Source organism: Rhea pennata, chromosome 9 (genome assembly GCF_028389875.1).
Source record: "Rhea pennata isolate bPtePen1 chromosome 9, bPtePen1.pri, whole genome shotgun sequence".
Taxonomy (NCBI): Eukaryota; Metazoa; Chordata; class Aves; order Rheiformes; family Rheidae; genus Rhea; species Rhea pennata.
In genome coordinates this window covers 29,769,549-29,791,118 of record NC_084671.1, presented here as the reverse complement: position 1 = coordinate 29,791,118, position 21,570 = coordinate 29,769,549, and the positions used below count along the sequence as shown (strand labels likewise).

Genomic DNA, 21,570 nt, shown 5'->3' with positions numbered 1-21,570 from the left:
GGTTAGAAGTCACAGGCTGAAGTTTAAGGGGGAAAAATAGGTTAGATATAAAGGAAAACTTAATGTGAAGTGGTGAAGCACTAGACTAGATTTACTAAGGGTGGTGGGAATGCCTGCCAAGAGAGCACTTTAAAAATAGATTTGACAAACATACCCCTATAAGTAGTAATATAGGTAGAGCTGGCTCTGCCTTGGGGCAGAGCAGTGTTCTCAATGTCCCACCTTCCTAGCACTTCCTAGCAGCACTTTGGAGCTGCTGAATTGTTTTTGAGGGGTTCCACCTCTTCTCCCCTCTCCTTTGACTCATTTTGCTTCCAAAATGAGGAAAGGTGAAGTTCATCAGCTGATTTTTGGGGACCTCTTTGTTCTATTGCTGAAGCCCTTCTGTTAAATGTGAGGGGAAGGCCAGCAAATGAGAGATGTAAGCTTCTTGCCTCCCCTGAGAAGGCTTGCTCAGCCCATCCTGGCTTTCTGAAAAAAGTTCCTTTGTTTCTCAGGCTTGGGGTGGGGAAGTAGGTTTTGTTTTATGGTCTCTGATGAAAAAAATTTTTTTTTCTTGTTTGCTCCTTTCTAAAATCCTGAACAGCTCAAGAGAGCTGCCACAAACTCTCAGATAAAAACTTTGAGGGGGATTAGGGAGGATCAGTCAGTGACTGCTAGGTGGAGGTGACATGTAGATCTTTGTTGTACCAAATAGGAAGCTGTCTACTGATCTAGCTGCAGATAAGTCCACCAGCTCGATGTGCAGCAAGCATTGTTCCATGAAGGAGAGGTTACTGTGACCTGAAGGATGTCATCTTTCTGATGAAGGAGGAGGTTCTGGCTGATAGGAGCAGGCACCAATATTTCTTGTGGGGATATTGTAGGTGCCATGCTGGCAGCTCCCCTCAGTTTGGAGGGCAGCACATGTGCTTTTCACAAGGACTCCCTTGGCAGCTGACTGAGTGCCTGTTAGACTTTGCCACGTTTACTTAAATACAGCTTTATAAAGAGGAGGTGCAAAAGTCTTCCCAGTTTTCTTTCCAGCTGGTAAAAGCAGTCCAGTTTCTTCTGTGTGTGGCTTTCGCTATGGCAGGCTTGAATGTTTCTATTGCTTTTCTTTTCCTGACCGTAGGCATTTGCGAGTTAGTCAGGCAGCTTTCCAAAAGATTTTTCTCTTTTGGAGCATACTGTTGTCTTGCCAGAGAACTTGTTGGCTCATTATATTTGTGTGCAGGCTGCCTTGAACTGAGAATGCTGATGGAGATTGGCCTGTGGGGTGGTGGCTTTGGCCCAGATGTGAGTCTGACTCTGCTCTTCCTTCTCTTTGTGGCTCATGGCACCTTGTTTGATGGAGCATCTGCTAATCTGACAGTCTCTCTCCAGGAATTCCTGATCCTGGACTCCAGCTTAGCAGCAACTACTGCGAAGCTTCTTGCCCAGTTTATAGGTATGGGCATAGGCTGGGTTATCACTAAGTACTACTGGTCCTGGGAGCTGACAGAATTCCACCTCATCCAGAACCTAATGTCTTTGGAGTGCAGTTCCTCCCTCCGTACATCATTGTCTCATGGTGTCTTTGTGGAAGGTGTTTGCTCTTTTCTTTTCAATCTAGTGATTCTCAAATTTCACCACAGTCGGCCAATGTACCGGGTCCCTGCCTTGGCAGCAACTGTCACCTTCCTGGCTTATATAGGTGAGTAACTCCTCCCTTTTTTATTTTCTACAATGTCATGTAGACAGAAAATGTCAGAAAAACACCTTATTTGTGGGGAAGGAATAGTCCCAGTAAAGAGCCAGGACTTGAGTTGTGAGATGGTGATTAATAAACTTTTTTTCTATTCATATTGGAGAGTATTCCTTTCAGATGAAGACAACTGTTTAGGAGATCTAGGCATCAGGCAGCCTATGCTGAAAGTAGCCTGACTCCCTGGCTAGAGGTCTGGAGGAACATCATGGATGTTAAGTGGCAGCTATGGAAAATATTAGGGATGCCTCTCTCCTCTTGCACTTGCTGTCCTGACTCTTTCAGTTCTACCTAAATGAGGCGGGTAAAATTCTTACCCCTATTTCACAAGTGAAACATGGTTGCAAGTGAAGCTCTGGCTTGCCCAAAGACTCTGGGAGCACAATCATTGAATTTCCCCTGATACAACCCCTCTGTGATGTACAGATGAGCTCATTTGTTTCTTGTAAGGCTTGGACCTAGGTCATCAAGGGTGTGATTTGCCAATGGGACCTTTGGTTGCCCTTGTTACACAATCAAAGAGAGACAGCAGCTAGGGCTGGTTGGCAGAGGACTGTGGAGTGTGCAGCCAGCAGGGGGCTTTCAAATTCTCCTGGAAGATGAGAGGAGTTGCAAAGGTACTCCCTGCAGATCTCCTGGACCTCACTGGGTGTGGTTTGGTCTGTCCACCATACTTACGTTGGTCAAACTTGCAGGTGAGAACTACCCGGGAGGTGCTGCTCCATAGTATGAAGGACAGTTTTGAGTGGGAGGTTTAGGCAGGACTGGGCACTTCTTCTGTAACTGCTGGCTTAGTGAGCTACTGTGAAGATTGAAATCATCACCAGGGGATATGGACAGGAAGGTAGGAATGGTGGGCAGCTCTTAAGAAAGCAGGTCCTCCTGGAAAGGTAGAGCAAAAGCAACCTGAATATGAGATATTAGAGAGGGAGAGGTGGGGGATCTGTTTCCAGAGCAGTATGGAAACAAGGCTAGCATGATCCTGCACTAATGCAGTAGTCCTTATCAATGCAAATCTTTAAAATTACTTGTGTGAGTGAGACTGATTGCTCTACTTCTTTCCCATGCAGCTGGGCCATTCACAGGGGCTTTTTTCAACCCTGTCCTTGCCACGGCTGTTACCTTCCACTGCTCAGGGAGCAGCCTGCAGGAGTATATCCAAGTTTACTGGCTGGGTCCCCTTGCAGGTGAGAACTACGCAGGAGTTGCTGCTCCACAGTGTGAAGGACAGTTTTGGGTAGGAGGTTTAGGGAGGACTGGGCACTTCCTCTGCATCTGCTGGTGGCCTGCAAGGGGGAAATGCTGTTGATAGAAACTGTTCCTAATGAAAGGCTGAACCTCAGTCTTGCCCATGGCAAATGCCCTTTTTCATATCCCTTTGCTGCCACTTGAGTCATACTTTTTTACTACATTTTATCCAAATTCCACAAGGAACATAGACAAAACAGACAAAAGTCTCCTTCAGGCCAATGTCTGCCAAGCTTGGGGAGGAGAATCAAGTTAAGATGTTTTAGGAAATAATAGGTTGAGCTATGTTTTCGAGATTGTATGCAGCTTCAGGAAGACCACAGTGAACTGGATACTTGCTGCCTGGAATGCAGAAAGTGGGAAAAGATGACCACTGTCAAAGAACTGTTGTGGTTTAACCCTTTTGAGTCAAAACAAGCCTTGCTTTTACTTTTAGGATGTGATAGTTGAACTCTCCTTGAAAAGTAACATAGCAAGAGGCTTTTAGATATGTTGGTGGGAGCTTTAGTTGTGCTGACCTCAGTTTTGGTCATGAGCAGCACTGTGGCAAGGGTCTCAAAATAATTACTTAGCCATTGGGAGGGTGGGCATGTTTGATACTGCACCTTGAAACAGTACATTCAAAATAAAGGAAATTGCCCCCTCTGATTGCAGGGATGCTTGCTGCCCTCTTGCTATACCAAGGGAACATCCCAAGACTCTTCCAGAAAAACCTGCTTTACAGTCAGAAGAGCAAATATAGGATACCCAAGGCAAGAGTGGCACATGTTTCTGGAAACAGAGAACAGAGGCGGAAGAAGAAAGGGGAGAAGAGCAATTCGGAGCAGAGTGCCTGAGCTGAATGTGGGCTTTAGGAGAACCCCTGCAGCCCCCATCATGGGAGTGGGTTTCCTGGCACAGAGGAGAAAGCACAGGGGATTTTGCATGCTCAGGCCCCCAGCTCTGCCGCAGGTACTATGTACTCATTGCTGCAGCATTCTGGACTAAGCTTCCTGGACTAAGCAGGCCCAAGAGCTGTGATACGATGTGCAGACGCTGTGCATCTTGCCCAGCACCAGTCCTGGCTGTGTGGTCACTGCTACAGGCACAGCTGCAGGAGCTTTTTAATGCATCCTATGGGATTTGGACAAGATAACCTTAACAGGATGCCTGAAACTCTTAGGCTTCATTAAAAATGGATTTTCTTTTTAAGGTTGGTGAACCTGTAAAGTTTCAAGCATGCAGTGCTGGCTCAATGGGAAAAATTAATTTATTTGCATAAGTTACTATTGCCTTCCATATTCAGGAAGCATGCAGAAGCTGAGAGCAATTATACAGGCATGCTTGAGCATCTTCCATTTTATTGCATTGTTCAACACTTGAAGTAATCTGAATATGTCATGAAAATAGATCAATAATATTGCATTAAATGTTCTGGGATTTTTTATTCTTTTTAACAACACAGCAGAAATGTGTGACTAAACTTGCAGACTGTTGTCTGGGCTGCTCTCAGTGCTTAAATGAAATACTGCTAATGATAAAATTATAGTGAAGTAATGATTAAAAATGTTTAGGTGAGTGGTGTCATTCCTTGCCATACCTCAGCTACCAAGAAAAAAATTAGAAATCTGTTCCTGGGGATTCTTTCTTTCCCAGGAGGGTCTATGGCCCTTCCCAGCATGCTCACTTGCTCTCTGCCATTTTTCACCCATTTGACTGCTTGCATAATTCTGGTTTAGGAAAAACTGTCCATAGGATAACAGCCTTCAAGCTATATTCCTTGTGGTTGCATAAACCTTACCTTTCTGCTGGATGTAAAGCGCTGGAAAGAGCTGAGTTCCTGTTTTTCTTGGTCTGCTTTTTCCATGGCTTTAATTTCACTCTGGAAACAGGCATTGTGGGTTTCTGTTGTGGGCGAGTAATTGATATGTATCTTTCAAAGAAAAGATACTTGTTTTGTCAGTTCTCACTCTCAGCTACTTTCTGTAATGATGGAATACAAAAACTATGCTTCTAGAGGGAAAAACCTCTTGGTTTGTACAGCTGTCCTTATCCTACTTTTTTTTTTTTTTTTTTTTTTTTTTTTTTTTTTTGGCTGAAGATCCAGCTCCTAGTTTGCTGACACAGAACAGTGTTTTTTGAGCTTGATGGGGGGGTCCCTGAGAAACTTTCTGTGGGGACCTCTGGGCAAGCAGGTGAATGAACTGTGGCTTCTGGAGGATGTGATACAAAAATTGTGATAAGGCTCCTGTGTGTCTGAACTGGGCTGGATGTGACCATTATGGGGTGAGCTAAGCCCATCTCCAGTGCACCCCTCGCTGAACAGGAGACATCAAAGAGATTTCCTAACTGATTATGCCCCAAATGTCACTTGCTCTGGAAGGATGTAATCTAGGTAAAAGCATCTGTTGTGGCTGAGCAGAGGAAGTAACAGAAGGGTGAACCCACTATCCTGACAAGGGATTAAGGGGATATGGGATGAATCCTGCTTGGTGGTGGTGAGGCAGGAGTATGTATTCAGCCCTCATAAGTATTGTATCTCAGTGACTCCCTGTGAAGAGATGTCTTGCCTTGGGGCAAGCAAAAATTTGTTGTAAGCTGCATTTAGGATGTAAATGGTGTATATTCTTTTAAAAATCACCTCATCCTTAGTGGTCAGGTAGAGGTAGCTGAGCGGATACAGTTGTTGTCTGTATAAAATGTTTCCTGAGGGCTCAGTCCTGCAGCTTTATGAGAGAGGAGTTTTCAGGAGGGCAGAGTATAAATAGGGGCACCTCCACTAAGCAGAGAATCTGACTGATTACTTCCATCCCTGAGTGAGTGGGTGAAAAACAATAAAATACCAATTCTTCATGAAATGTTTTGAAAAAATTCTGCATAGAAGCATCTGAACTTCCTGTTTCAGCACGGATGAGTGCAACAGTGTGTTTGGCTCTCCTGAATTATAGCAGTTCCCATAGCAGGCAACCCCTGCTCCTGCCTGGCCTTTACTGGACTTCTTTTGCTCCAGCTGTTCTCCCTGGCCAGGCTCTCTGTTTGCCGGTCAAGACCTAGGCAGCTTTGACCATAGTCCTTCTACAGCCCTTCAGGGAGCAAGTAGGCACAAGAGAATATGATACTGTGGTTGTAAAAGGGTCCCTTACTTGGGTTGTCTCCATAGGAGCTGAGCTGGTTGAGTCGGAGTGCCTTTCTGCATTGGAGAAGCCCCTGGGGACCCACTCTTGCCTTCAAAGACTCTTCTCTTGCAACAGTTTATAAATCCATAAATACATACATACATACATCCATAAATAAAATAAACTTAAAAAAAGTTTATTTTAGTTATGAGCAGTGAATAAGAAAATGGCACCTGATTAAGTTGCATGAGATTTTGAAAGAATTAAGAGCCTGTGAATGTGACAGATCAAAGTTTGGGGCCTGGACAAGTGGTGTTCTTAGCCCCATATGTCAGCCCTAGTTTCCTCTGTGGGTTTATGGAGAAGCTTAGATGTGTTGCCTGTGGTCTGTCTCCCTGCCTCTCTTGCTCACTTGTGGGATTCAATAACAGAAATCAGAGAAACAACCAATGCAACAATATTTCAAGGCACCTTAGAGGTGAAATTTTATAGAACAAACAATGCCCAGAAAATAATGCAGCAAAGAAAAACAGTATTCCACCAGAACCCTAAACCAGCCTCTGTAACATGTCCAGCTGGAAACTTTGCACTGCTTAGTCTCTTCTGGGAAAAGGCAGCAGGACGCACAGATATTTTTATTTTTATCCTGATTAAAACATGAACTTTCTATTGGAGACAGGGCATCTTTGGATGGAAACTGAAACCTTTTAGGCTGTATATGGTTGGCCAAATTGAAGCTTGAAAAGCTCAGATCCTCAGCCAATTTTTTCTAAACCTCTTTGGTTTGGAAATTAAGCCAAAAGTCTTGAGATGGGGCCTCCTTATTAGATTTCCACCATTTCTCAATTTTGTCCAAGACAACTCCCCCCCCCAGAACCCCTCAAAAAACCCACCAAAAACCCAAAAAACAAACAAACAAACAAAAAAAAAAAAAAAAAAAAAAAAAAACCCAAGACACAAAAAAACCCTTTTTGGTGGCTCTAGAGATGTTTCAGATTGATACTGTAGAGCCCAGAGCAAAGTCATGAAAGTACAAAGCTCTGTAAAGTTTACAAGGAAAAAAATTTGAGGGTTGAGTTTGATCTCCATTTAATACAAACTGATCTGCCTAGCTCTGCTTTTGATTTGAGGATAAGTGTGAGAAGTGAAAAATAAGATTGACTAGCCCACCATGACCAATTCCTTTGGTATCTTTCCCAGGAAGAGCATAGAATATTCCTACAGATGCTCCAAGTGGTGGGTTGGTGTGTTCAGCAATAGGGATGTTCACAGGACAGCTCCTTAACTTGTGTCTATTTAACTAGCAGTCTGGTATTGCTATCTCAGTGTGGCTTGTGAGCCCTGTGGCAGGGTGCTTATCCTCTATAAATACGTTGTACTAGCTCAGCATCTACAATCAGTACATAATCACAGTGTCAGGGAAAAGAAGGGTGATTTTCTAGCCCCTCTCTCCAAAAACAGAACTTCCAGATGTCTGAGGTGTCTGTATTCTGGGCTGCTGGGGAGATCATCAACTGGGAAGACTGATGTAATTAAGGGGAATTTGATAGGAGTCACAGTAAATATTTTTATTTTTAATTAATAAGAGGCTGCTTTTCCATCACAGTAGTGTTAAGGTTTAGAGGAGGAGATCTGCAGCTGCACAGTCAGAAGTGTTCCCAAACTGTAAATCAAGGTCTGCTTGGTTGCGTTGGTCTGATTTACAGCTCGGCTCTGTGCATTGTCCCTTACTGCCAAGTCACTGAGCCATTGAAGCCTTCAGCTGCCGAGAGCACCAGGCAAAAGGCAGCTGTCGTAATGAGAAGATGATGCCAGGTATCAGCTGAAACCATACCCTATCCAGTATTTGGAGAATGTGGCTGGAAATTGCTATGCAGGTGGATGAAGATGTGGATGTTTGGGAGCAGGACTGGTCCCAGCTACTTTCCTCTATCTCGTACCTCGAAATATGATATCTGGTGCAATACAGAGCTGTTTGTGGAGGACTTCTCCTCTGAGGACTGACCTCTGCATGATTATCCTGATGACTTTTCTCCTCAGCTGGCACAGTTAGTGCTACAAAGCCTAAGTTTGGGTACAGCACTTCTGGGAGGTGGAGGCCTTGCCTAGAAGTATGAAATACTTTAGGAAGTGGCAGTATAGCTTATGCTTCACCTCCCTGGTCTGTGGAGTAAGAACTAGACTCCTTGTGCTGTTTTCACATGCCTTGTGTTTAATTCCTCTCAAACACCCTATGCATGACAAAATAGACAGCTACCTGGCAGAGCCATCAGAGAACAGCGTACACCCCCACAGTGGAGAGCTGTGGGGTTTTTTTGCTGTGACAAGCAGCCTTATGATGGGGGATTTGGCTGAGTGCGGCCTGCCCTTTCTGCTGCCCCCCCCCCACTCCCCAGCTATGTTCAGCTCTGCCTGAAGCCTTGTGGCATTTGCTGCATCTGCTTCCCTCACCTAGACTGGCTTCTCTGATGCTTCAGTGGTGAGTCAGGGATTCCTGCCCTGTTTGTTCAGGACCTACTTGAGGAGAGTCCTGTCAAGGTGAGCCCTTGGGACCTACCACTGTGCAGAGCCTCTGTTGAGACCTATCCTGCTTTGCAGAAACAGCAGAGCATAATACTCAAGACTTGCATAATCCTGCAGAGACAGAGGTTTCCAGGTGCTCTGGCAGATCTCATGGTCACCAGCCTGCCAACTTCATTGCTTCCTGGGGGAAAGAAACACCTTACTTAAACCCCAGCTCGCATGAGGTGAGCAGCAACACGGGCTCCCTCCCAGTGACTGTACAGATGCACCACAGCTTGCTGTCTTGCTGTACTCAGCAGAGGGAGCTGGAGAATGAAGCCTGGAAAGGATGAGGTTGCTCAGTTTGGGGTTCCCTCCAGCCTATGCCACAGGTCCCCTGAAGGTGTTGTATTGCTGTGTGCCTTGCAGTGAGGGAACTGGCTTGTGGGCCTATGGGATTTTCTGGAGAAACTGCTTCTTGTACAAAGCGCTGCTGTACTGCAGCTCTGGTGTCACCAGCCGCCGGCACATGTGCTCTGTCTTCTTGTCCAAGCCCTGCTTGAGATTATAACCTAATATTTTGGCATTACCATGTTGCAGTGGCAGCAGGGAAGAGTCTTTGATGTCTTTGGGGGCGACACTTCCTCTTTCTTGCAGGCAGATCCTTGCCAGCTCTGCTTGTCTCTCCTGAAGTGCCCTTACTTCCTGCTGCATGCGTTCCCTGCCGATATCTCGATCAATCCTCTCCCAGAAGGTCTTGTTGAAATGAATGTAAATTTCCCAGTCCAGCCTGTTCCAGTCCTTTATCTTCTCCACCATGCTGTCTGAGAGGGGAGACCTGGTACTGCTATCCCTGCTGTTGAGTGGGAAGGAGACAACACTGTCCAAGTCCCAGCACAATATCTCCTTCAGCAGCACCATGGACTCATCGAAGTACTCGGAGATAAGGAGCAAGTCAAAGGAGGCCTCAATGGCTTTCAGCATCAGCTGCACACGCTTTGGTGAGATGTCTCCATCAGGATTGAAGCCAAAGTCGAAGGTCATGAGGTTCCTGGCATAGTGGCTGTCGCTGGCTGCGGGGTTGTAGAAGCGGTAGGGCTGGCTAAGGAACTCCTCCAGGCTGTGGGCACGGGAAAAGGCTGATGTGCCCTTGTAGTACACAAAGGAGGACTCCATGAGCTGCACTGGGTTTCTCAGGATGGAGAAATAGATGGCTGTGCTTGGTACCACTCTCTGCACCTGTGCAGGGAGGAAAGTAGGTTTAAAGGTGGGGAGGAAGGGAGAATAGGCTATTTTGCTCCTTCCCATAACACTTGCTCAGGGGTTTGAGATGGTGGGTGCTATAGATGGCTGGGAGAAGGTTTCAGGGAATGATTCATCAAAGCAGTATTTGTGTCAGCTCGGAGGAGCCCTATAAGAGATACATGGGCAGGGGAGCAGCCAAAGCTTTACCCCTGAGTTTTGCCACAGTGGGGTGTCCTGTCACTAAGGGGCTGCAGATCCTAATGTTTTGCCTTTCACCAGACCTTCATGACCTCAAGTGGCATTCAGAAGGGTGGATTCTGAGCATGGCTGGCCTGAAATAGCAAGTGTGATACCTTTAAGTTGTTTTCTTGTAGCTGGCACCCTCCACTCCTGTCTAGGCAATAAGACTTCCTCTAAGTACCACTGCACAAGAACGAGATGTTAATTGCTGACTGCTGCAGACACCTTCCTCTGGCTTCTTTCAGGAATGTGCCTCAGTTTACAGCACAATGACCTGTCAAACCTGTTGATGGACACTCTCAGGAGCTGGAGATAACACATAGGGTACTAATGGGCAATCCTGATTCTCCTTAGCTTCATCCTCGAAGAGCCTACATTTCTTAAAGTTGTCGCACCTTGTTTCACACTAGCCTCTTTTATCCTACCCATTCCCCCCTCCCTCACCCCTCCACAAGGCATCGAGGCTTTGCCCCTTACCTCTGACTGTAGGAACCGCATATGGTGGCAGAGGATGTTGAACTGTGGACCATTTCCAGGAGAGAACCCTTGCACAAACCTTGCTAAGAAGTGGTGTGGGTAAAAGAGCTGGCTGCCGCCCTTGAGGGGGAAGGCAAAAGTGAGGTTGTGCATCTCACCAAAGCGGAAGAGGATGTTCATGACAGTGCTACTGGCACTCTTATGGACTTTCAGAAAAACGATGTTGGTCTTGGGTTTGCATGTAGCTTCTTGAGAAGAGATTCCCTTGACCTGCTGGCCTTCTCCAAGTGCTGCCTTTTCAATTATAGGCACTTCTGCCCAGCTTGGCAGCAATCCCCTTTTCAGGCCTGTCCTGTAAAACTCTTCTGCCTGTATGTCTTGAGCTGGTTTTACCATAGCATGGTTAGGAGAGCTGACCAGTCTATGAGAGGGAGAACCTGTGGATTGAAACTGGCTTTCTAACAACGTTGTCCTGAGTGGTGCTGTTCTTATATGCTCCTCTCCAGTAATACTGTTTGCAAAGGTCTTCAGGATGCTATCAGCAGCCTCTCTCGTAACTGTGATACTCCCAAGAATACTTGGAGAAGGAACCTCTTTGGCTGCCTTTCTACGGCCAAGAAGGTGGGATTTCAACGTCTTGGATGAAAGATAGGTTTTCTTCGTCTTGTTGCTTTCTGCAGGTTGCTTTGTCCAGAATGCCTCTTGACTATCTTGACTGCTTTCCAGCAGTGTTGTCTGGCTGAAGTTTGTCTGCAGCTGAAAAATGTATTGTGTGCTCTTTGTTGAGGTGGGATCTGGCATGGCTTTCTTTTGCCTGTGTGGGGCAACATCTTTCACTAGCCGCTTAGGAATCTGTAAGATAGAGCTGGGTCTCTTCTGGTTCTTGCCTGTGGTCTGCTGCAGGGCGTTTTCCAGTTCACACCGGCAATTTCTGTAAAAAGGAGGCCATGAGCGGTCACTAATGTGCAGTCCCTCCCGCTGATCCCCACCCCATCCAGGACACAGCTTAGTCTCCCAAGGGTGGAAATGCTGTCACCCCAGGAGGTTGTGCCATCCTCTGTTCTCAGAGGTTTTCAAGACCTGCTGGGACAAAGCAAAGAGCAGCCTCATCTGGCCCTGGAACAGGTCCTGTACAGGGCAGGGGTTGGGCAAGATATCCCTGGAGGTTCCTTCCCACTGGAACGATTCTGCAATTTTAAAGAAGATCTCTTCTTTAAAGAGATCCACCCATTGCTGGATGGTTTTGAGGATAGCAGTTCTGAGCTATCTCAGCTGCCAGTAAAAGACTGGAGAACAGAGGTGCAGGTTTAGAGTCCTGCTTGGAACCTACTTGGCAGGTTGTAGCTTCTCCACAACTTGAAGAGTGACCAAGAGGAGAATGAGGAGGCTGAAGGAGATCCAGAGCCGACCTAGCTGACATCTATATATTGCTTTCAATTTCCTGCAAGGAAGCAGATGTTTCAGACCATTAATTAAATTGTATGAGTAAAAGGAATATGTTTGTGAGGCACAAACGAGAGGGGGAAGAGGCCTTGAAACTCCTACAAAAGATGTGACTCCTGTCAGAAATTAGATTTTTTTTTTTAAGTATAAGGTCATATTTTTATGGGTGGAAGGAGATGCAGAGGCAGTAATAACTGATAAACCTCACTATGCTCAAGGAGTGCAGCCTAGTGGCAATTCCCAGCTGGAACACGAATATTGCACCAAAAAGTAAACAGTGATAACCATAAAGTCACTTGGCTGCTCAAGAGTGTCTTACCACCATGGCTTGGATGCTGACTTCAGCAAGAATAGATGCTGCTTATGTTTACCCTGTCCTGCATGGCCTAGATGTATCCTGGCCCTATCTCTATAAACAGAGATGATAAATCTTTATTTTCCCCATGCCCCACATCTCTGTATTTCTGTCATTAGAGATGTTCCTGGGCAGTAATTAACCTACAACATAGGCTCCAGTTGTGGGTGCAGACACGATGGTGGGGAGGTCTCATCTCTCTTGGAAAGCTGGAGCAGATACAGTTCTGGATCTGAGGAGCAGTGTTTTAACTAAAACCTGTTATATAGTAAAGATAACTTCTTTACAGATGAAGTCATGAAGAGCTGTTTGTGAGTGGTGAGCTATGACTCTCCATCAGGCAATATGGCTTTGCTTGAGGAGGGAAAAGAATTGGTCTGGACCTCTCGTTTCTGCTCTGGTCTGCTGTGTGGACCATTTCCGAGTCAGATGAGAACTACAGGGATGTGGGAGTGAGCCCTGAAGCCTATTTTTAAGCCGGTCTTCTGAGCCTATAATGGCAGCACAAAGTCTTCCCTGATTTCCCTAGTGCTGTTCAGGAAGTCATTGGCACTATATGATGGGGCTTTGTGGGTCTCTCTTGTGTGTGAGCAACTTCAGAAACATCTGAAATATGAAAAACATCTCTGCAGGATTCTTACTGTTCATAGGGGTTGTTGCAAACCATAGTGGAGCTCGACCTTAAAACTGTTAATACAAATCAGTTGTTCTGCAGAGTAGAGCAGTTGGAGGGCTAAGCTTCCTGGAAAAAGGATTAGCTTGCATTTCATTTCTACTGATTTCTACTTAGGGGCCTATTGTTACTTAATAGGAGCTGATTTGCACAGAAAATCTGGTTAATACCTCTCTTGTGGATCATTCCTTGAGTGGGAATCCAGCCTGCAAGATCCAACTTTCTGATACTAACCTCTCAGAGGGAGAGGGCAGGCATTAGCTGTTTTGTTGACACTGCTGAGATTGAAATGGAGGGCTCTAAGTAGGAAGAGCAAAGGAAAGCAGAAATCTGAACAGAGTCTTCCCATTAGCCAAATTCTAACAGCTGATGCACATTTTCTGATCCTACTTGTTCCTTCAGATGCTTTTATCAGAGGACAGTTTGGACAAGAGAGTGGGCCTGGGACCACGCAGACTTTTCAAAGTTCTTCATCTCTGTGGTGCTTTGTCTATTATACTGGGCAATCTTTTTACATGTGGAAAAGTACATTGGCTATCATTACTACTCAATAAGCTAACACAAACAAGGGCTATCTGAAGTCATCACTTGCATCTCATTGATATTGGTAAGGGCTTTGGGTTTGCTATTGAAGAATGGATTTGCTTTCATTGACTGAATGCTATGACTAACTGTGGTTTACTTGTTGCAACAGTACTTCAGTAGTTGTGCACCAGACTTGGACACTCATGGGCACAGTTCTGCTCTGATCTCAACAGTGTCAATCACTGAGCTGGAATGACAGACTCCTGGGAGACTTTTAATGGCTTATGTGTTTGGGACTGTGAGGTCTAGGAAGTCTTAGGTCATGACAGTGCTGCTGAGGAAGGTTCATAAGGCATGTAATTACTAACTCTGTACAGTCAGCAAGCTGGTCATCACCAGCACAACATTTCCAAAATGTGATGACAACCTGGAGGTATCCATGGTCATCTCATTGGTTGTTGCTGTGTAGTGGTTTGCACTGGTGATGGCAGAACTACTTGGACCAGCGAGGAATCAGGTGACTGGTCTGAGTACCAGCAATGAAGAGGCTGAAGTCACTGCTTGAGCAAAACAAACTCAGTTTGAGATAAAATGTTGAGTTACTCCATGGCAGAAGCCAAGAAATAACTGGAGACTGTGCTCTATGCTGCTCATTTTCAACTCGAAGAGTAGACTGCATATGCCAAATTAGACTGAAAAAATGAGACATAGAATCTGTTGTCTAGGGTCTGGGCCACATGTGATGTGAATATCAGTCCTAATCAGATAAAGTGTTGGATTGCTAGCAATATCTGCACCAGAGCTTTGAAAAGCTCATCTGAGAGACAGGCAGCTGGCAAGCATGGAAATGGCTTGCTGCTAGGCTAGGCAAAGCAGCACAAATTGATATTACAAGTAACGAATCAGGAAAATGCAAAATGCTTAAAGTGCCAAGATATAGCTTAAAAGTTTGTAGTGCTGAAAACAACCGAGTAATGATACTTCACAGTGACAATGGCCTTGAGCAGTTGATTGATTCAATGATTCAATGTGTATTGCTGGCACAGTTCATCAGGCCACCCATCTATTCTGGAGAACTGGAATTGCCACAGAGCGGTTGCAAGGCAGAGCTTGCTGAAGTATCCCAGTAGGAAGATCACTGACGTTCAGACAGACTTTTTACTGCCTGTACAATAAGAATGAGTTGCTTCAGGATGAAGCAACACCTGCTGCAAGCGGGTGTAATTTTTAATTGTTACAGTTTCAATGCGGTCTTTCTCAGTTTCAGTCTTGGCTGGAATAACAGACAGTGATTATGCTGGATAGATCTTGGAGCGATCTGAGATTTGATCTGACTCCCCCATACCTCAAGGTGCAGCTGATTTAAGTTCTGCTACCTGGCAAGTCCAAGAAAAGTGGCAAGAAGGGAATCAAGGCCTGTGATATCTACCAATATACCTAAATGTCCTCTGTTCCTGCTGCTGGTAGACCTTTGGTACATCTGCACAAACACACAGCAGCAAAGGCAGAATGGTGCCTTTTACCCTGGAAAAAGGTACAGAGTTGAGCAGCACCATGCACTACTTGTATGCAAGTATTTTATGTAGTTATACTTCTGAACTTGCTTCTAAAGGGATTCCTGGGTGGTACCAAATTTACAATTGGTAGAAATTCAGATTATTCTAGTCTGCTGCTTCTTTGGAAATGACAATGTGTTGGTTGAACATGCAACATATTGCTGGTTGTTTGGGTATGATCAGGCTTAGTTATTTGCATAGCCTGTCTGGCTATGTCCCACCTGCCTGGTGGGATACATAAAGGTCAAGGAGCATATGCTGAGAAAGGAAGACCTGTGGCAGCACAGGATGCCAAGAAATTGTACTGAAGACCACAGAAATGGGTAAAATGGCACACACAGAATGAGAAGCCTCTTTTCTTGGAGACTGCAGCAATTGAACTATTTAAGGTTTTATCTGCAAGAAACCCATATAGTTTCCTTCTTTCTTCTTGCTTTACTATGGCAGGATGAGCTCATGAATGCTGGCACATTTGGGGACTGATAAATCATTGAGATCAAAGCACCGAGAAGATGAATGTCTGAGGTGTCCAAAGCTGCTCTGTAGGGTGGGTCAGACTGCAAAGGCTGGGTGAGTGACTCAGAGCTGGTGGGCTTTAAGCGAAGAGCCCCATACAGTCAGGGACTGCATGCTATCATCTCTAAAGATGGTAAAGCAAGGTGCAAAGGTGGGTGCGGCACCCCAAAAGGTTCTTTGGCCATGTGGAGTGAAAGCTGAACTAAATTCTTAGCCATAGAGCCACAGGACCTTAATCCCCAAGTTAACTCAGCAGGTTTCATCAAAAGCCAGTTTGTCTGTCATTTAGTTATAAGAGGTGAGACCCCAGCCTTGTTCTGCTGTCTGCTCCTGGCAGGGGAGGGGTGGCATGAGGTGCTGCTTGGAAACAAGCACTGCTTGACTGTATTGGCAACTTGTACTTCCCCTCCATTTTTCCCCCACTTGAAGCAGAGAGGGTGAACAGCTTTGATCTGGTCTGTGCCCTTTCGCTGAGTGAGAAAGAAAACTTCAAATGCATCACTTGGCATGGACTATGTGGTAGACTGGTGTTTAGTAAACTGTTGCTATCCCTTGAATGCAGCCTCTGAATCTCAGCCTGTGCTGTCTCCTCAGCTCTGTGGGAGGTGGCCAAAGCTAATTTTACTAGGTGGATAGGTGGTAGAAAATGACTTCACTGATTTACTGTGGCTAGACATGCTGCAGGCAGTGAGAGATTTTGCACAGGGAATTAACTTACATGAGAACAAAAGCCTGGTTCCTCTGAACAGCTATTGGAGCTACTTTCTTCACTTGTATACCAAACAGAAAACAGAGACACTAGTCTGTGGAAAACTCACAAGAAGCTAAGGTAACAGACCCTTTCAATTCAACATGGGCAGAAATATTTGCTTGCTGGTGCCCAGCCTTCCCTTGAAACCAGCAGGCTGGGAAAGCCACTGCAAACCCCCTCATGCACACACACCCCGCATCTCAGCATATGGCAGCAATGCATCCAGTGCCCTGGACACTGCAGATATGTGAGGTACATCTTTCTTGCCTGGAAATGCAAATGGATTACCAGTGAACACAGCCATGAACTCAACTCTTGCTCTTCTCTCTTCCTCATCTATCCTCTCCCAAATATAGCCTCTAGAAGAAGGCAAGTCACTCCAGATGCATTAGCTGGGATTGCCATATAAGTGATTTTTGCAGAGCCACATTTCTATTCCCTATTTGCAAGTGAGCATGCACAGTCACAGACATGCCCTTGCCTAGAATGAAGCAGGAGGAATTGGCATGCTGCTTGTCCTGCTGAGGTCTTTGCAGCTCCTCTTCCTTTGCAGCACTGGGCCTTACAAAAGATAATATCTCTGCTCAGCACAAAGGGGAGAAATGCTACTCTTGGAATTTCAGTAGAAGAGGGAGCTCAATCAATCTAAGCGTTCCCACATTTATGCAGAGCTAAAGTGCTGCCCTGCCAATTCCCATCATCACTTCAATCTCCAACCACTTCTTAGCATAGAGGAACCTACAGGGATGCGACCAGATCTGGGGACATGAGAGGTTAGCCTCATATCAGTAAAAGCTTTCTGTTTTCTTCAAAGAAAATAGTATTCTACTTGAAAAAAAAATCCACTTACATGATCAGGTACCTTTTGAATTTCAGCATGGTGAATGGAGCTTTGGCCGAGGAGCGAGTGTTTATCGTGAGGTCAGTGCAGAGACTGGGAGAATGGAAAGCAAATATGCGGTGCCTGGCTTGTGTTCTTGTATCTGCTGGCCCCTCCCCAGGGCGCCTGGTGTGGTGAGCCTGGAGCAGACCTTCGCACTGGTGCCCCTGCTCTCAAGTGCCTGCCCCCAGGGAGTGATTGCTCACTTGGAGTGGCAAATTTACACAGCAGGCCTTAGGGAGCTGCTGGCACTCAGCTGCTTTCTGCAAATCATTGCTATTTTATATAGACAGTGGGTGGACTGTCCTGGCAGCCTTGATGGCAGGAAGGAGCACATAGTGGCTGTACCACTCATGTTTGTGTCCCTGCCTTCCCCTTCAAGTTCACTCAAGGATACAGCTGTCATTGCATGTTGTTCTGTTTTGGCCTCTTGTGTCCTCCCTGCTCTGCTCTTTGTGAGCTAGCTTTTCCCCTTTTTACTTCTTCTCATGTGCTTGCCCTTTTGCTTCCCGACAAAGCTGAGGTTGTGGGTGCCTATCCCTTGATAATCGCTACACTGATATGTGTTGTGGAGAGGTCTGTGGAGACTGGATCGCATCTGCATGGCGCAGGGCTCAACCTCTCCAAAGCAGCTGGGCTTCATAAGTGCTGGGCTGTGCTTGAAGCAAGCCTGACTCGCTTCCTGTGCTTCCCCTCATGTTACTTGCAGCTCTGAGCACAGTCCTCAATCATGCCTGAGAAGCATTTGGCCTCCTACATTATCCCTAGTCAGCTCCCTCCCTCCCATGCTGGGACTGTGCTGTATCAGGATGACCAGCTGTAGGGCACACCTGGTAGGAAGCTGGTTCTCACTTCTAAGTGCCAGTACCAGGAGAAAAGAGGGTTGCAGGGTCTGCTTCTTCCTGGCTTGTGGATAACTCAATACAGAACTGGGAGGCTGCCCTCCATGATGAAGATACACAGTTGGTCCTTTCCCCAGGGTCTCTTTCCTTTTCACTAGCTCTTTCTCTGCATTCTTTTCCTCCAAAGCTCATTCCAGCATCTCACAGAGCATCAGCAAGGACGCAGCCATGGCTTTGTGTGACCAAGGATGCTAAGCCTGGATGGTAGGACGGCAATGGACCACTTGCCTAAATGGGTGGTGGAGATGGAGCATGTGGTTGTGACTTCTGCAATGAGAGCCATCAGGGCAGGCTCTGTGACACCCATCCTGCCTTTGGGAGTCACAGGAAGATCAGGCTTCCCATGTACGCAGCCTGGCATTGGCTGAGGACACTGACACGGCATGTTTTGCGTTTGCTTGTGCCTGCATGTGTCAGGAAAAGCACAGCAGGAAGGTACACCTGTCTGAGCTCCTTTTCAGCCAAAACGTCATCTTTAGCCACAATAGTGTCAATTTTCCTCCCCTATCCCTCACAGGGAGCACAGCAGGGAGGCAGCTCATTCCCTCTTTTCCTGGCACAGGCAGGCGCCACCTCTCCCTGTCCACCTCATCAAAACCACAAGTTTACTGTAGGGCTGCTGTGTTCTCCACCCGTCCTGTGCTCCTGCTATCTACTGTGGTTGGTAGCTTATCTCGGAGACTGGGGCTGGGTGAGAGACGTGAACTAGCTTACCTTTTGCATGAGTCAAATCCCTTTCTGCTGTTGCCTTTCATTAAATAGGATGTCTGGATTAGGAGCTGGTGTTTCTTCCCCCTCCTTCTCTTCATGCAGTCACAACCATGTCTCACACAGTCTGGGATGGATAAGCCTGGTATGTGGAAGCATGGTGCTGTGGGGCATGTAGCTTAGGGTGTGTGAGCATCTCAAGGTAGGGCTTGGATGTAGAGATCCTGCAGGGCAAGGGGTACCCCTTCCTGGGAGCATCCGTCTAGGCACACTAGGAATGAGAAGCTCAGAAACACGAGGGTGCACAAGCAGGCTTGATCCTGATCCTATTTGGCTGTTCCCTCTTTCTAGAAGAGCTTGTGGGATTTGTCACTTCTCAGCTCAGTTGTTTCCATAAGGACAAGCCTATTCATCATAAGTGACCCAGTTTTGGTCTCTAATAATGTTCAAGGTTTCCTGTCTTCCCATTTGCTTCCTTACTGCCTCTTTAATGGACATAACTTAATGCATCTGTGGAAGAGAAATTCAAAAGTCAAACCTGTCTGCTTTCAATGGGGTCTGGTGACAGAAAACACAGCAGACTGTTTTCTCTGTGCAAGCAGCTCCTTTGGAAGGCACTGGGTTGCGTTTGTTACCTTGCAAATTGCATCCCAAGGAGATTGTTTCAGAGTGTGGCAATATGGCTGCAAGTGTTATTGAGAAGGTCATGATAGTGATTTCCTGCTGCCCATTTCCAAGATGTTTTAAGGTCTTTTGCAGCAGCTTCTCTCAAGAAGTATAAGATGTACTTGTAAGGAGGAATGAGCTCTGTCTCTGCCTGCTGGACAGATCTTTCCTGACATGCCAAGCTAATGGGCTTGCTGCATTTTTGTGTGCATGTGACGACTGTCCTGCTGGCACGGAACTACCCCAAGTGCCTGCTGCCAGGAGCATGACCCTAAATGATGGCATATTCAGTGCTTGGGGACAGGTTAATTTCACTAGAAGGCAGATGAGGACCCCTGAAGGTAGGTAATAGAAGAAGCCTCTAGTTCCTTTCAGTCCCCTTTCCCTGCATTCACATTGCCATCTGAATTGTTGTGCCAAGAGGCTTCAGCTTGCCTCTGGATCTCAGGATCTTACTCATGATCACTGCTATTTTCTAGTCAGAGCAGTCACACAATAGCTTTCATGAAGAGATTGTCTATAGGCTCCTGGGACTGTGGGTAGCCTTTTCCCAGGACTGTGGGAAAAACTGCCTATAATTGAAAAGCAGGGCTCTGTGGTCCCTTTTCAAGCCTAAATGTGGGGTTGATGTAACCAGCTACATATGGAAAGGTGAGGAGGAAAGAAGTTCTGTGACTAGGACCTCCAGCCTCTGGCTGTCAGTGTTAAATCACCCAGTAAGGACTCCCCACAGCGTGATCCACATGAAGGTAGCATCCCATGAGTGCATGCATTTTTTACAACTCCTGTTGCTGTATAAAGGTCCATGCTCTGTTATTAATATCTAACGCAGCCAGGCAAGTCCTGAATTACTAACCATATCCTCCTCAAACAAACACCTGAACTCTGAAAAGACCTTTTTCTTTCTTCTGTTCTGGTTTTTATCAAATGCCGATTGACCAATCTTGTTCTCCTTCCACTTCACAATGAGGCCAATGTGTTAGGAAGGGTGTGGTTTCACCATTCAGTGAAGCTTGGCTAGCAGCAAGTGCTGCTCCGTTAGCAGCAGTCTCCTTCCCACCTGGCTCCATCTCCCTTACACCAGCACTGATGCTTGCCTTGTTCCCAGTAATCCATGTCAGGGATTAAATTGAAGGAAAACCTTTTCTGCTGATTCAGTTCCCTGTGCTGGATGGGTCAGATGGTGCCAGCACAGGGATGGTAGTGGGGCCAGAGTGATGGGTGTGTGTGAGGGAGAGCACTAGGGTTTGAGGCTAGCTATAACATCAGTTAACTTTCTCTCTTCCTTCATCTGCACTTCCCCCCCCCCCTTCTGTAGTGGAGACAGCTCTAGCAGAAATCTGTGCATAAAATTTTGTTTGGTTTTGCTAAAGCTAGATCCATTTCCCATGAATAGCACTCCTTGTTGAGTCCCAATGCATGAGTAGCTGCCTTTGGGTAGTCACCATGACAGCTCTTGCTGTTAAAGATGATAAGCAGGCAAGAGCTTTTGAAGCTCAATAAAAGGAGCAATTAAATCTTTTTCTCCTGAGAGAGCTAGCATGCTGAGAGGGTGCTATGAAAGTAAGGAGGAGGAAAAAGGCCACATTCTACAGGGTGATGTTTCACTTGGCTAACAAGGGCAGAACTGATGTCTGTGCATATGTTGGTAAGGAGGAGGTAGCTGTAGCCTGGAGACTAAAGGGAGCAAAGGAGGCATCTTCGTAGAGAGCAGGGAGACTGGGTTCCTGTTGCAAGCTTGGGAACTGTGAGGAGGAAGCTGCTTCTGGGACTTTGCTTTGTCAATGTTCAAGAAAAGAGACTTTCCATGATTCCTTGCAGACAAGTACTGTTGGTTGCCTAAGGATGGACAGCATCATCATCATCATCATCATTATTATTATTATTACTATTTTCCCCCCTCTGTAACCAGAATGAATATCTAGATGCTTAGGCTACAGAAGAAATGCTAGCATTAGTGGTGAGATGATTCCTAAGGAAAGAAAACATCAATATTGCTGTGAAACACAATAGACCTATTCAAGCAGGTGTTTGCAGCATCCCAAGGTGTTCAGGAGTTAGG

General features: G+C 46.1%; 2 protein-coding genes across 2 annotated transcripts; one reads left to right on the top strand and one right to left on the bottom strand.

The window, feature by feature from the left end:
* The first annotated feature begins 1,068 nt into the window (after window positions 1-1,068).
* Window positions 1,069-4,480, top strand: LOC134144176 (aquaporin-12-like). The gene is made up of 3 exons (XM_062582928.1): window positions 1,069-1,675; window positions 2,797-2,913; window positions 3,629-4,480. The coding sequence occupies exons 1-3, from the start codon at window positions 1,069-1,071 to the stop codon at window positions 3,808-3,810; spliced, it is 906 nt and encodes a 301-aa protein (XP_062438912.1). The 3' UTR covers window positions 3,811-4,480.
* Window positions 4,481-9,021: 4,541 nt separating this feature from the next.
* Window positions 9,022-12,998, bottom strand: LOC134144305 (galactose-3-O-sulfotransferase 2-like). Its single transcript, XM_062583104.1, has 3 exons — window positions 12,973-12,998; window positions 10,534-11,464; window positions 9,022-9,810 (listed from the first exon to the last, which is right to left on the bottom strand). Exons 1-3 carry the CDS (start codon window positions 12,996-12,998, stop codon window positions 9,022-9,024), a joined length of 1,746 nt encoding a protein of 581 aa, XP_062439088.1.
* Window positions 12,999-21,570: the final 8,572 nt, after the last annotated feature.